General features: G+C 45.7%; 1 protein-coding gene across 2 annotated transcripts in view; it reads left to right on the top strand.

Moving 5' to 3' along the window:
* The window catches only part of LOC138453690 (uncharacterized), a 724,495-nt gene extending 714,828 nt beyond the window's left edge, over window positions 1–9,667 (top strand). For both annotated transcript variants that reach the window (XM_069606759.1, XM_069606758.1), the window contains one exon: window positions 8,950–9,667. In XM_069606759.1, coding sequence (XP_069462860.1) covers window positions 8,950–9,053 — 104 coding nt within the window. In that variant the 3' untranslated portion in view covers window positions 9,054–9,667. The remainder of the gene's footprint in view (window positions 1–8,949) is intronic.
* The last annotated feature ends 5,120 nt before the right edge of the window (window positions 9,668–14,787 follow it).

Raw genomic sequence — 14,787 nt, forward strand, 5'->3', positions numbered from 1 at the left:
TTGAATACGAAAGGACCAGAAAGGGATACCTATTTATATACTCCCATGCGGGGAACCTGGATCAGAAAGGAGGCCAAGGTGGGCATGTTCTGCATGCAATTTTATTTTGGAAAAATTTACAAAATGCACATGTTGGGCTGAAATAAGAAAATCTTTGAAGACTTAAGCGAAGTTCAATGTTCTTGGGCTCCCTGGCTCTACTTGCTCTCAAATTCTGCCTGGGGTTTTAGCCCTTGAGTCAGCACGCCCTTGGGATGCATTCTGGGATACCCCTTCAAGGTCTCAGTCCTTTGGAGTTTGCTTAGGGTGTGTACCCAACCGCTTTGCTTCTCTTCCTCGGGCTGATGGTTTAAGGGGTTCCCAACCCCTTCTCTCTTTATCTTTTTCTCTCTCATACTCTCTTTCTAGCTCCGACTTTCTCTCCTCCTACTCTTCCTCTTCCTCCTCTCTCACTTTCTCCCCCTCGTTCCTCCCCCCCTTTTTCAGACAACTCTTTCTTTAATCTTCGTGGCCCATGTAGGTGGCGAGGCGTTGGTTCTGTTGTGTTACCATTTATTGCGCAGTACTGTGGAAGTTAAAATGGCATTCCCCGAACCCATGTCTATGTGTTGGGAATGTCTTGGACTGAAATTCTCGTCTCTGCAGAAATGCAAGTTCCCTGGAATCCGTGACAAAACCAAAAGCATGGTTCCCATGGAGGTGCCGGCTAAGCCGGCAAATTTGACAGTGTACCCTCTGCCTTCCTTAACACAGTGGAAACCATTCCCCTTAAAGGGAACGCTGCTTGCTTTGATGTTGGAACTGTCTGGTACAAGTTCCACACTCTTTATCTTGGTGGCTGGGAGTGGGTGGGGGCTCGTTTTGCTTATCCTGCAACCTTTTGTGACTGATCTGTCGATTAGGGTCAAGACACACACGACTGGCTAGTGGTGAAATAATGTGACTGTCCACTGCCACCTCTGACCAGGGGATCCTTCCGATACTTCAGACCAGGGGATCTTTCCGGGGACCAACATCCACTGGACTGGCTCGTGGTGGGACCTGGCCATCTGTGTCACTGCCCTGGCAGTTTCCAGAACCAGGATGGGGACAGTGGTCTTTACTGTGCTTACTCAAATGATCCCCTGCCTCTGCAAGAGGAATTGAATTCCTCACAATAATATTTTTTTATTGTCAAGTTCACTGCATTAGACTCCGAGGTTTCTACGTGTCTAGTCGGCTACTCATCTGCTCTAGTGAGGGAAAATTAATCCCTTGCCATGGTGTTTCTTTACATTCGTGAGTCTAGCTGCCTTAAAGGGAAAACATTAGCTGCTTGGCCAGCAACAGAAACAAAGTTAGGGGTTGTTCTGGGTGTCAGGGAAGGTGGGGGTCTTATGACTCTGGCACTTTTGGGGAATGCTCGACCGATATGTAGCCCCTGTTAAAAGGGCCAGTGACCCCCAATACGTTCCCTTTCACTGCCCTCTGCCCTAGGATGGGAGATAGGTGCCCGGTCTCTTTGGTCACCTCACTGGAAGTTCCACGTGTCAGGCAGGGTACTTTATCACAATGTGTATCTTAAGATGGATTTTAGGAATCAACCCTGCGGGCAGATTCTGAGAGGCCACCCTATTCTGTTGAACTGGAAATAGTGTGCAATGAAAACGAAAGGCCAGTAAAAGAGCACCAACACTTTACTTTTTGGACAGTTGGATCAGATTCAAGTAAGAACACTAGGAAACTGCCGGTAGTAAAGTCAGAGAAGAAAAACAGTTAAGTAACAGAACCATTCAAATAGTCCGAAAATACTTGACACATTTATGATATCCGGCCATAGCACTTAAAAAGTCCTTTCCTGCTAGAGAGGATGAGGCCTAGTGCACTAAGAGTCAGAAGTCCCAAAGTTAACCCTTTGTAGAGAGTTAGGAGTCTTTTAAAGTAGCAGTGTTGGCGAAGCACTAGGGCCTTATGGCTTCTCTAACAAATACTATAAAACATTTGCTACTGTCCTAGTGCCACATCTAACCAAACTGTTTAACTCTTTCCTAACTTCTGGGTCCATGACGCCAGCTATGGCAGAATCGGCCACTACCCTAATCTTGAAGCCAGGGAAAGATCTGGTAGACTGTTCATCCTATGCCTGATAGCGCTCCTAAGCACTGATGCCAAATTATTTATCAAAGTAATCGCTACTTGACTAGGTGACGTCCTCCCAGCAACCAGACAGGCTTCATAAAAAAACAAGCTGCACACGATAACATTAGGCAGGTGATGGACCTTGTGGCATTAGCACCCCAAATCCCAGGGAGACTATCCCTGCCATCCTTAGACGCTCACCGAGTGTTTGATAGCATGCCATGGGACTATTTGAAGCTACTACTGCCAGCATACGGGTTTGGGCCGTGCTTTTCTAAGCTGATGCTCGCAGACTTCAGATTCCTGACACCCAAATCAAGGTTAATTCGCTCTGGTCTCCCTTACTTCACTTGGGCAGGGGAACTAGGCAGGGTTGCCCTCTGTCTCTTCTGGGTTTTGCCCTGGCTATGGGGCCATTGGCTCAAAGAATTCACCTCCATCCCTGTATCTCTGGTTTGACATATGGAGGGGAGAGCCATAAGGTAGCCCTATATGCCGACAACATGTTGTGCTTTCTTCGCTTCGAGACTCACTATGCTCCTTGCCGGTTCTGACGGATCTTCTAGAACAGTTTGCAGGGGTATCGGGGTTCCATATTAATTATGGGAAATCTGTGGGACTAGGTCTAGCGGAATCCCCAGAAGCTTTGGTTATCTTAAGAGAGACCTTTCCTTTTCGCTGGGCAGAACGGGAATTCTCTTATTTGTCTTATTTGGGGGTGCAGATTACTTCAACCTATACCTGCTTAGTGAAGGCCAACATTTACGAAGCTATGGAAAGAGGCCATAGACTTATTACAGTGTTGGGACTCTCAAGAGATATCATGGCTGGGCTGCATCTGTGCTGTTTTGATGACTCTCCTCCCAAAATTACTATACATCTTCCAAGCGTTACCAATGCTACTTCTAGAGCGTGAGCGGCTGGACTTACAAAAAGCAGTTGGCCAATTTATCTTGTAGCGCAGATCGCCTCGAATCCCTCGTAAACTCCTCACCGGGTCAAAAGGGCTGGGCATCCTGGGGTCCCGTCGTTTCAGAAATATTTTCGAGCATCTCAAATTGCTCCACTGCTAGAATGGGCTTTGGTTGGAACTCACCTAAATGGAAGACTAGAGCCGGCCTCTTCCCTGCTCCCTTTAAGCCACCTCCTCTTCCTTCGCAAAGACGTGCGACAATCACATTGTAGTCTCTTAGTGACCACTCTCACCACCTTGTAGAACTGGGACAAGGCATGCGTGCAACAGGGACTCAAACCGGGGGTTGGTCCTCTTTCCCTGATCCTTCAGAACCCTGCTTTTTCACCAGGCATACACACAAACACATTCAAACATTGGGGGTCTGGGGAGACCTTGAGGCTCAAAGATCTCTATAAGGACGAGGATCCACTCACGTTTATTGAATGTAAGGAAAGATTTCATTTGTTGGAGGCGGAACGCTTTCGCTATGCGCAGCTGCGCCACTGGGTGTCCAATACTGAGGTTAGGCAAGCGGGCTGTCACTCTCCTACGGCCATAGAACTCAGGGTGCTGGAAGAACAGAGCTCGATTAGGGTCTCAACATGCTATTGTCTACTCGAAAATGCGTCTTCAGGGAGAAAATCCCATAAATGCTGCAGTGAGAGAAAGAACTGGGATTGGAAATTCCAGAAGAGTCATGGCTGAAGATATGGACCCGGGCACATAAAAGCTCTCGATGTACTCTTATTAAAGAAGGGGCACTCAAATGTTGCTTCCGTTGGTACTTATCCCCTCAGCGATTGCATGCAATTCACCTAAATTAGTCTGACCGCTGTTGGCATGGTGGGGGCTACTGGGTGACTTAGCCCACATGTGGTGGAGCTGCCCCATCATACAGCCCTATTGGCAAGAGATCAGATCCAAAATCAAGGAAATCACAGACAGTCAGCTCCCCATGTGTCCACTGACCCTCTTGTTTGGGGATGTCCCTGAGGAAGGGACACTTCCAATGGCAGGCACCAAGTCAGATCTGATATCTCAATTATTGATGGCAGCACAAATGACCCACTCAAGCTTTTGGAAGACAACAGAGGGCCTGTGCACCTCTTACTGGTGGGTGAAGATATGGGAGATCATGGGGATGGAGAAAATGGCAATGCTGCTTGCAGGCCGAATGCTAAAGTTCTCTCGAACCTGGGGCCCATTCCTGGAATGTCTCTGATAGAGAACAGATGTTTTTTCGGCCTCTGTTATTGAAACATCTAACTTTGCAATAACCATACTGGTGTTCAATGAGAATGCTTGCAGGGAATATATAACTATTCGATTGTACCTAGTCGTGTGATAATTTAAATTATTGGTGTTTTTTTTCTTTCTTTGGTTCATGAGGGAGGGATTTCTTGTTTAACAATCATACAAAATGAAATGTTTATGTTCTAATTGTATTCTGGTTCTTGCCACATCTGGTAATGTAACCATTGAAGTTTCAATATAAATACATGTTGCAAAATAAAAGGTCACGGGAAATGAGGAATGTGAAAAAGCCTTTCAGGGGCTGACGCATGCCCTCTGTAAAGTTCCACTGCTGAGAGCCCCAGATCATACTCAGGCCTTATTAGTCCAAACTGATGCTTCCAGCATAGGGATAGGAGCAGTCTTTTGTCAATTTGATTGCGAAGGCAGGGAGCACCCCCCCTGCCTTATTAGTAGAAAACTAAACAATAGGGGAACTAGGTGGGCCACAAATGAAAGTGATTTTTTTTATTTGTATTGGCCTTGAAGAAGTTCAGACCATACCTCTATGGAACTACTTTCAGGATTCAAACTGACCACCAACCCTTAAGGTGGTTGATGCAGATGAAAGGGGAAAACCCAACATTTCAGAGGTGGTCCATAAGCCTCTAAAGCTTTGACTTCACTATTGAGCACAGGTGAGGTACCAAACAGAAGAATGCTGATGGTCTCTCCAGAAAGTATGACTGACTGGATCAAGAGATTCATCCAGCAGTGGATTAGATCCTCCTGTCCCCACTCTGTGGGGACGAGTGTTAGGGAGATGTATTATGTTTATGCTTCATCTTCTCTCCTAGTGAGACCCCCAGCACTTTGTGCTGGACTTCTGGACCCTTTTTCTTTAATCCTGAATGAGTGGAGCCTTTTTCCACTCATTCATTCTTATGGGCTCTGCCTTTTTGAACTCTTTCTTTTGTATTTTACTGTCACTATGGAGTCCACTTTCCTCCATATCTCTTTTAAGGCATATGTATTTTTACTATTGCAGCACACAGCTCCTTATAGGCAGTGTTGCTGGGGACCCTTTGGGTCCTCCTTTGACATTATTTTCTATATCCTTGAGTAACTACAGTTCTTAAGGAGAGATACTCAGTTGTCTCTCCTAAAACTTTATAGCCTGAGAGATTAGCACACACCAGCTTATGTGGAGTTCTAAAGGGATACTTAGTATCCCCCATCTCTCTGCTCCTGTGACTTTTATGTCACATAGACAATCTCCTAGTTATGGCTGGTGGCAGTGGACGTGTTCTACCAACTATTGTGTGAATATTCTACCGCAGGCAATGTCCATAGCCTCAGTTATACACAATAGGGTCACCCAAGTATTAGCTTGGTGGCTCCTTTCTTTTATCACCATTAATAGCGTGGTTGCTGTTTGTCAGCCCTTCCTCTACCGTCCTGGGAGGGGGAGGCCTGTGTGTGTGTGTGTTTTGCCTTTGGCCGGAACCCTTAGACGTCCCCGCCTAGGCTCCAGTGCAGTTGGGCAGGCAGGAGGGGGGACGGGCAGGGGGAGGGGCAGTTTTGCACTCCCCTGTCCTTTGTTTGCCTGAGTGCCTGAATGGAACCAGCCCCACTGGGGGTCTGGCTGTCATGATTGGACAGCCACCCGCTCCTTTCTGTAAATTGCTGAGCGAGATTGCAGAGAAGTGTTTGCTGGAACTGTATAAAAGGTGAGGCTCCTGAGGTGAAAGGCAAGTCGACCACTGGAAACTGAAGTAACCAAAGAAGAAGACAACCAGAATCGCCTGCAGACCCTTTGCAACAATGTGAAGCGCCTACTGCTGTCCTGACCTTGTTTTCTGCACGACAGAGGAACTCCGAAGAGGACGACTCCTTCCCTTTGACTGGTGGGAACAACCAGTCCTAAGACAAACTTTGATTTGAGCCATGTGAGTTTCCAGAGCTGTGAAACCCCAATACCAGGAGACCTGCTGCCCATTCCAAGTGCAGCGTTGTGGAAGTGCCGAACTTGCCGAAGTCTTTTTTGAACCCTCAAGGACACTCCAGAGGTCCGATCCAACTCGAGATCCGGTCCAACTCGCCCAGACCTCAGCAGAGTGTGGGACTGTGAGAAGGGAAGATTGACCGGGCGTATCGCATCCTTTGTTGGTGCTGTAGAAAAGGTGCCAAAACCGCAGAGTGACCAGAGACGTTGCTGAAAGCCATGCCCGAGGTCCTCCCTCGAGACTGCTGCTGAGAGATCCCGTCCATTGTCCTGCCTTTTGTCATCAGACCAAGGAATCCGGTGGTCGGGTCCAGCGCCGCCACACCGAAGAGAATCCAGTCATGATCTTTTCTTCTAACGTAAGGTACTGTGGGGAGAAAGGTATTGCTTACCTTGATCCGTGAAGTCGCTCCAGAGCGCTGGCCCGCACATATAGGTGTCCAGGGTACCCCCTCTTACCTCTGACTCAAGCCGTTGCTTGTGTCCCTTTAGCGAGTCCTTTAACAGGGTCTCCAACATTGATTGTGTCTTAGAGACTGTAAAGTAGCCACAGGAACTTTCGTATTCTGCTGCTTGTCAAGACTGTAGGCCCTCTCTGAACTGCCTTTAGATAGGGTTGCATTTAAAAGACTTGCTGTGCGAAGAAACTCCCTCTAAAACCTTACGAACTGCTAGTGTTGCACTAACCAACAATTTTCCTTCCCAAAAGTCACTATCTTATATGTGTATGCAGAGTAAATGTCTTTACCGTATTTTTGTTAAGATTCGCAAGTGCACGTTATTACTGATAATACGATAGAACTGTCATTACTGTCAAAAGCTGTAACAAATGTAACCCAGAGCAACTACAAACTAAGCAGTGGCCTTTGAAAAGTATTCTAAAGTGTTCCTAAGTGTTTTGGTTTATTGTGCTAAGTAATTGAAAGTGATTCTTGTGTAAATATAATATACATTTTAATATACATTTATGTGTAAATATGTCTTTGATGTGCATTACTAACTAGGCTCGGTGTACTTACCTACAGCTCACATCTTCCTTTTATGATGAGCCTGACTACTGTGCCACTCTACCAAGGTTCTAGCAGTAGTACAGACTGATACTAAGAGCTGCGGGATCTACAAACCACTGGGATAGATTACTAAATTCTTAGCTCCAAGTGGCACTTTAGGAAAACACCCCTAACAATGGGCGCCTTTAATTTCAGAGAAGAAAATAATTCCTCTAACTGGGTAAAAGGACAACACTCAAACTCGTGCAGTGGGAGCTTCAGGAAGGAAGAGATCACAGCTGGCCTATTCGGTCAATGGGTTCCAAAAGAGTTTGCGAGGCACAACTTGCATGTTCAGTGGTGGTGTTTTCATTGATGGACTGCCTGCAACCAAGAATCATAATATGAAGCATGTATCCCTTGATTGAGATGCAGACCGGCTGCTCAAAATACGAATTCCTGGGATGTAGTCTCACATTTAGACCTGCATGAGACAGTGGTTGTGATTACAGTGAGAGAATAAAGAAGACGTCTGTTGGAAAATGAGCCTTCCCCCACCATGGTCCTTATCATTTTTGGATCCTTGTTTCTTATAAGGGGAGAATCCTAGCTGTAACATAGCAAAACCTCCATGTTGTCCTCTCACTTTATACAGATGTGAACAGAGATTATTTCTAGCTCTACGGTCACTGGAAAAGAGTACACTAGACTTCTTAGAAGGCTTCATCTGATAGCCAGCAGTGTCAGGGTAGTGCTTACACAATGAAATATAGCAGGCAACATTACAAGGAATGTGGTTACCAGTTGAACGCATCATAGTGCATTGTAGTATGCGTAAGGACCCGCCAGTGAGTCGCTGCTCTGCTACGTCTTAGATGCTACCTTTCACTGTCAGTGACAGAAGCCATCTCACAGACAAAAACTGGCCTCCATATCTTTATAGAGCCCACACACCTTTTGTGCTCATAGGTGAGCACTGCTCCCCATATGCTTTCCACTGGTTTCCAAGGACTCTAAAAAAGCAAGGATCCCTGCAGCACCTCTGCAATGACCGATCACACATACAAGGATCATTCAAAGAAGGGGAGAAAAATGAAGAAATATATACCATCATAAATAAAAAATAGAAAGCCCTCGAGAACTGGATCTCTAGCCCACACAGCCACTACCTTCAACTTAAGTTTAGAGATATATAATGATGGAGCTCATGGCACTACTATTCAAAGACATTCCCATCATCGGAAAACAGGTTACATCTCAGGACCAAAAAGTGCACAGATCACTGTGTTCCGGATATTAACTGGTGTAAAGAAGTAGAACTGAGGCAGCTTTGTGCACACATTTGATGATGTATGTGAACATTGGACATATGAGAGACGTACAATTTGAGAAACAGATTAGCGCTTCAAGGCATGGCTGGCACCTCAGCCACGTCACACCATAAGCCTTCTAGCAAAGGGTTGTTTGTTGTTAGCATTGGTCTGCCTTAAAGTTGAGGGGTTTTCCAGATTTCTCCCTACTTAAAGAATCTTTTAACTTAAAACTTTTTGATGGGGCAACACAACAAATTCTTTACCTGTTTGGTTTGTGTGTGATCACTTTTGTGGCCTAAGTGCACACAAGTAATGTGCCCTCTTTCTTCTTCACAGATGCTGAATTTTCATCTGCCATCAGTCAGAGCCAGATGTTGGAGCAGATGTCTCGCATCCGTGAGCAGACAGAAGAAACCCCAAAGCCGCCTGGTGATTGTTAATCACATGGACAGTTTACAATTCACAAAATCAAGTTTACAACATTTTGTGCGTTTGTCTGCGTGTGTCTGTCGTGAGATTGGAGTGTCGGTAGTGAAGGCAAGATCACACGTGACGTGTCTGTTTTTGCAGATCATAGTTTTTCCTTTAGAGGAATGTCAAGCAGTTTCTGGAGTATCAATTCCTTTCTGCAGCTGTGATGTTGTACCAGTGCCAATCTGTCATATGGAAAAATGTGTTGACTACCAATACTAATTTCATGTGTGTTAATACCCTACTGCAATTTGTAATCACCTAGGCAACTTGTACACATCTAGTGTGCATCTAACACCGGATATATAGCAAGGGTCCCCCATCCCAGCTACCTCCTCCATCCAACAATCAACCTGACCCTTCTTTATTTATTGAACACCTCTGTGTTAACCCAGTAGCTTAAACCTAACTATGATTGTTTTAATATTTGTTTTTGCATAATTTGTTAACAATTTGTATTGTACTTCTGTATGTTATTTTCCTGTATGCAATTCGAAAGAAAACAAGAATTATGGAAAAACACAGCTAAGGCTATGTGTGGCCTTTTCATAAAGGACAATAAATTGGAAATGTTGACCATTGATTGATTTTTATTGCTTCTGTTATTAGTACTTGTATCCTTGTACATAGTACTCTGATGTGATATCTATACTGTCTACATCGTTCAAACACAAGTCTGAGTGAAAATGCATAGAAGGGTTTGGACAGGTAAGTCGCAGAACCAGGTTGAACTGCAAAAGGAAATTGAGCATCATGTTTGCAGGTACGTAGTAGTTTGGCGCAGGAATATTGAAATAGTGCACACAATTCTATGGTGAATGGCTCAACGTTTGGTTTGTAAGATCTTACTTAGCTCTGCAATTGCATGACAAATTGGTCAGCCAATATGGAGTTTCATTAAATGTCTTGGTGGGGTTCAGAAGTCTTGTTCTCTAGTATAATAGTCTTAATACTCCATAAGCAACAAAAAGGAGTTTGGTTTTGTATGCACGCAACCACAAAAAACGAGACTACGTAAACAGTTCCTTTACACAATAAAATTACAATCTAGGTTACAATTATCATAAATAACGAATGCATAGTTTTAAATTAAAATACTGTTTTGGATTTTAAGCACATTACATTGGAAATTAGGATATACAGAAAAGACATCAATGTACAGAATAATGACATTCATAAAGATTCATACTTGGCCCCACATGAGACACCCAAGACATACTGCCACAGTGGAAAGATCTACTTAACATTGATCTATGTATCAGATAATAGGCCACCTTGAGTAGTGTCTACTTCTCCCTGCAATTGTTTAGTCTGTTATAACTACAATATGAGCCAACCCAGTACGCTAAACTGTCAAATGTGCAACTAGACTTATTCTTTCAACGCAGAGACAGTGGGCCTCATTACGAGCATGCCGGCCCGGTAACAACGGTGCCGGTAAGCCTACCAGCACCACTGTTACTGTACCGGCACACTCAGAGTCTGCGTGCGGCTGCCATCCGACCACCAGGTCATGACCTGGCGGGCAGAACGGCAGCCGGTGGAAGACTTTCACGGAGGCACCAGCACCGTTATTTACAGTGCCGGTGCCTCCGTGTTCCCCATTCCCATTCAGTTCTATGGGACTCAATGGGAATGGGGAATACCATTTTTCCGGCGCCTGACTTCCCGGACCGGCGGGGTTAGAATCCACCGCTGTTACCGGGAAGCCAGGCAATGTGAAAATTCACGAGTCCGGCGGCAGAGATATCTTCTTTTGTCATTCACTTTTTATTTGCAATCAGAATAAAGGAACACCAAGAAAAGGAAATAATACTTGAAAACGATTATCAGTAAATGGTCATACATTTCTAAACAATAATTTCTCGGTTTCAACTGCCCAAAACGAGTATTCATTTAACAGAAAAAAAAGACAAAGAAAATGAATACATAGCATTAATTCTAAACTATATAACAGTGGTCATGAGACAATTTAAAGCAATGTGATGCAAGACATGTTTTGGGGTTTATGTCACAAATGTGATAAATGGGCCGCATTCATCTAAAAATGTGGTTATCTCGCCGTTGTGAGTGGCCTCAATTTTGCTCATTGCTGCCACAAACCATATTTTAGACCTCCATTCACTTACATCCGGGGTTTGAAGGACTTTCCAATCCCGGTCTACTACTGACCGTGCTGATACCAAAAGGTGGGTGATCAGTTGCTTTCCCATCTTATACATCCCCTCCGAATCTTCATCTCCTAGCAAAACTACTAAGGGTGTAATGTGCAAATCAGCGCCTGTGATGTTTTAAATTTGGGCAAGCACTTTTTTCTAATATAACTGAATGGGGATAAGGTAGGGTTCATTTTATGGAGCCTCTCTGGGGTATGTTACCATCTATATAGTATTTTGTAGCGGTTCTCCTTCATCTGTACTCATCTGGATGATTTTGCAACTCTAGTTCATATGTTGTATCAGGCTACATCTTCAAATGGGGAGCCCATCCCTGCTTCCCATCGAGCCAGATAGGGATGTGGGGGTTTGAATCATCTCTTGTTTAAAGATTTATATAATGAGGACATGTTGCGGGATGGAGGGCCCCCAAGAAACAGATCTTTAAATTGGGTAGTCTCCCTCTTAGCCTGTTTGGCCACTTTCGTGTTCGCTAACCAATGTCTAAGTTGGATGTACCCATATTTATCTGTGTCCCCAACCAGAAACATTTGTGTGCATCTATCAAAGGTCTGTGGTTGACCACCTTCAAACAGTTGTCCCAGCCTCAGCAATCCCTACTTCCTTTCATCGAGCAAACCCCCTCTCCTGCAGGCCTGGAGGAAAAGCAAAGGTATGCCATATACGTTTAAGTGGAGAAGGGAAGACTGACACTTCAAATCTCTGCGTTGCCTTATAGTCTAACGTTATCTTGGTGGATGAGAATAAGCAATCATTGCCTTTCCTGCCTTGGGGGAGTGCCAACACCATTCATGCAACGGGATACCACCTCCCTTCCCTACCTCCTGCACTTCTGTTCACTGCACTCGCACGTCCGAATGTCACAAGGCCTAGTCGGACCACGATTGTATATTTACTGTTTTTTGCCAATATTATTTACTACCCTTGTTTCCTCCCAACTTTTGTCTTGTGGCGCCTGGAAACACCATTTTGTTGTATAGGCGCCTAACAAATGCTCAATAAATAAATAAAATGCCAATGACTGAAGGCTCAATGTCTATCCAATGCTTTGGTCGTTTTGACAGAAAAATAACCATCAGGTAGACCCTGGAACAAACCTTTTGAAATACAGAAGGAAAAATGCTGTTAATTTTCTCGCCGCCCCCACCCCACTCCACCCCCTCCCTCCATCCATCCCTCCCTCCCTCCCGCTTTTAATACTAGCAGGCCCAACCGAATGTTGGGGACAAGCAAATTCAAGTTAAAGAGGCAAGTTGATCAATCATGACTGACGAGGTGAGGTCACAAGCACTCCCGGGGTAAGTGTAGGTTTCTAGGCATAAATGAGGCCAGAAGGGACATGCTGGAGCCATATTCTAAAGCCTCAGTGAATTGCATTCTTCACTCAAGAGGACCGCAGACCAGTTCAACAAGGAGTCCATTTTGTTGTGGGTGATTGCTGACAGTTTTTTGTATGTAAAGATGGCCCATAACTTGGTGAGTCACTCAGTTTTGGTCAGGGTAGAGGAGTGTTTCTATTTCTGGGCGAGGGCCAAACGTGCGGCTCTCAGCATAACTCCGATCACCCCTCGAAAGGAGCTCACATCAGAGTCTGGGGATAGAATACCCAGGATGAAGTTGGAGCGGGTGCAGGGAGGACGCAACACCCACAATGTCCTTGATCCAATTCAGCAGTTCTGGCTAATAGGTCTGGACAGATGGACACTCCCACCATATGTGATACCAAGTCCCACGCTGGGCATATTGCCTAGGGCAAAGAGGACTCCTATGAACATCTTTGAAAGGCTAGCGCGGGGGAGATGCCAGGTGTGTAGGACCTTAAAGTTATGCTCCATAGCCGAGGTATAGAGGGTCCCTGGGAGGAGAGTTTTATAGACGGTTCCCCATGTTGCCTCATCAAGCACTATACCCAATCTCCCCTCCCAAAAGTGTTTGAAAGTTTGTCTACCCTCTAGGTTTGCTGTAATGAGGACTCTGTATATCTTAGAGGGGGACCCCTTCCTTGAAGTGGATTCTATTCTTTTCTCAAAAGGCTTGAGGGGACGAGTCAGTTCAGCAAACCATTCGGGGTTGATGAAGATTCCTTTGAGGCAGAGATATTCAAAGACCGTGAATGTTCCATCCCCCATGCCCTCTGATAGTTGGTCATATTCGATGAAAGAATTCTGGCGAAACAATTGAGCGGCTCTCTCCAGTCCCATGTCTGACCACGATCGAGTGTCACGCAGTCCCCCACTACCCAGGTCAAAGGGGGGACCCCAAAGGGAGGTCACGGGGGATGGCCAGGAAGATAGAGACTTATTCTCCTTGTTATTTATCCAGGAGGTCCAAAGCACTGCCAAGGTTGTGTGTGTCTTGAGATGGGGTGGGAGGGTCTTAATCGGGGGCCAGAGGAAGTCTCGCACTTTCTTAGGATGGTTGTGAGTGTACTCGATATAAGTCCAGTAAGTGCCCATATCGTCCCTCATGTGCTCCATCATTACCCTGAGCTGGGCAGCCTTGTGGTATTGCCTAAAGTCTGGGTGCACACAGCCTCCAAGGGTTTTCGAGAGTTAGAGTTCAGTGCTTAACCCTTGTTTTTTTCCCCTTCCAAATGAAACGCTGGACCAAGCCATGCAGGGTCGAGAAAAAAATGTCTGGAATGACAATAGGACGGGCCGAGAAGAGGTAAAGGAGGCGGGGGAGGATATTCATTTTGATTGTGACCATGCAACCAAAACATGAGAGCGTCAGAGGGCCCCATCGCAAGAGATCTGTTCTTATCTTAGCCAGGATCGGGGAGAAGTTTAATTCGAATAGGGTTCCGACGTCCCTAGGAAGGGATATTCCCAAGTATGGGGATGACGTACGCTCGATTGTCATTCCCCCCAGATCTGTTTTCCCCCTAGTTTCGTGGTCCCTAACACCCATGGGCATTATGCATGACTTGGGAAGGTTAATCTTGAGTCCGGAGAAGACTCCAAAGGTGCAAATTAAGTCAAGGAGGTTTGGGAGGGAGGCGCCCACATTAGTCATGTAGATGAGGAAGTCGTCAGCGAAGAGTGACAGTTTAAAGTAATGGGAGGTCATTATGCGGTAGGGGGTTAACGGCGCCGGTAATGGTGCCGGAGCCATCAATCCCTTACTGCCCCATTATGAGTGTGCTTGCGGGAACCCTCTAAGGACTTAAGCATCCTTAGCGGGTCCCGCAAGCAGACCAGCATGCTAACAACGGGCCCGTTGTTAACGGGCCCGTTAGCATGCACCCCATTCCCATTGAGCCCTATGAGGGCTCAAATGAGAATGGGGCTGGGTTCCTTGAATGAGGAATTACCGGGCCTTCAAGGTCGGAATGGCCCGGTAATTCCTCATTCAAGGAACCCGGACCCGGTACCCGGTAAGGGGGTAGCCATGCCGCTAATAGCGGCATGGTTACCTCCTACCTCGTAATGACCCCTTTGATCTCTGCAGCAAACTCTAGTGATCTTCTGATCTAGTCTGATGGCAATGGCTAGGGGTTCCATCGCCAATGCATATAGAAGGGGAG

The sequence above is a fragment of the Ambystoma mexicanum genome, chromosome 4p (genome assembly GCF_040938575.1).
Source record: "Ambystoma mexicanum isolate Mex_15411 chromosome 4p, UKY_AmexF1_1, whole genome shotgun sequence".
Classification (NCBI taxonomy): Eukaryota; Metazoa; Chordata; class Amphibia; order Caudata; family Ambystomatidae; genus Ambystoma; species Ambystoma mexicanum.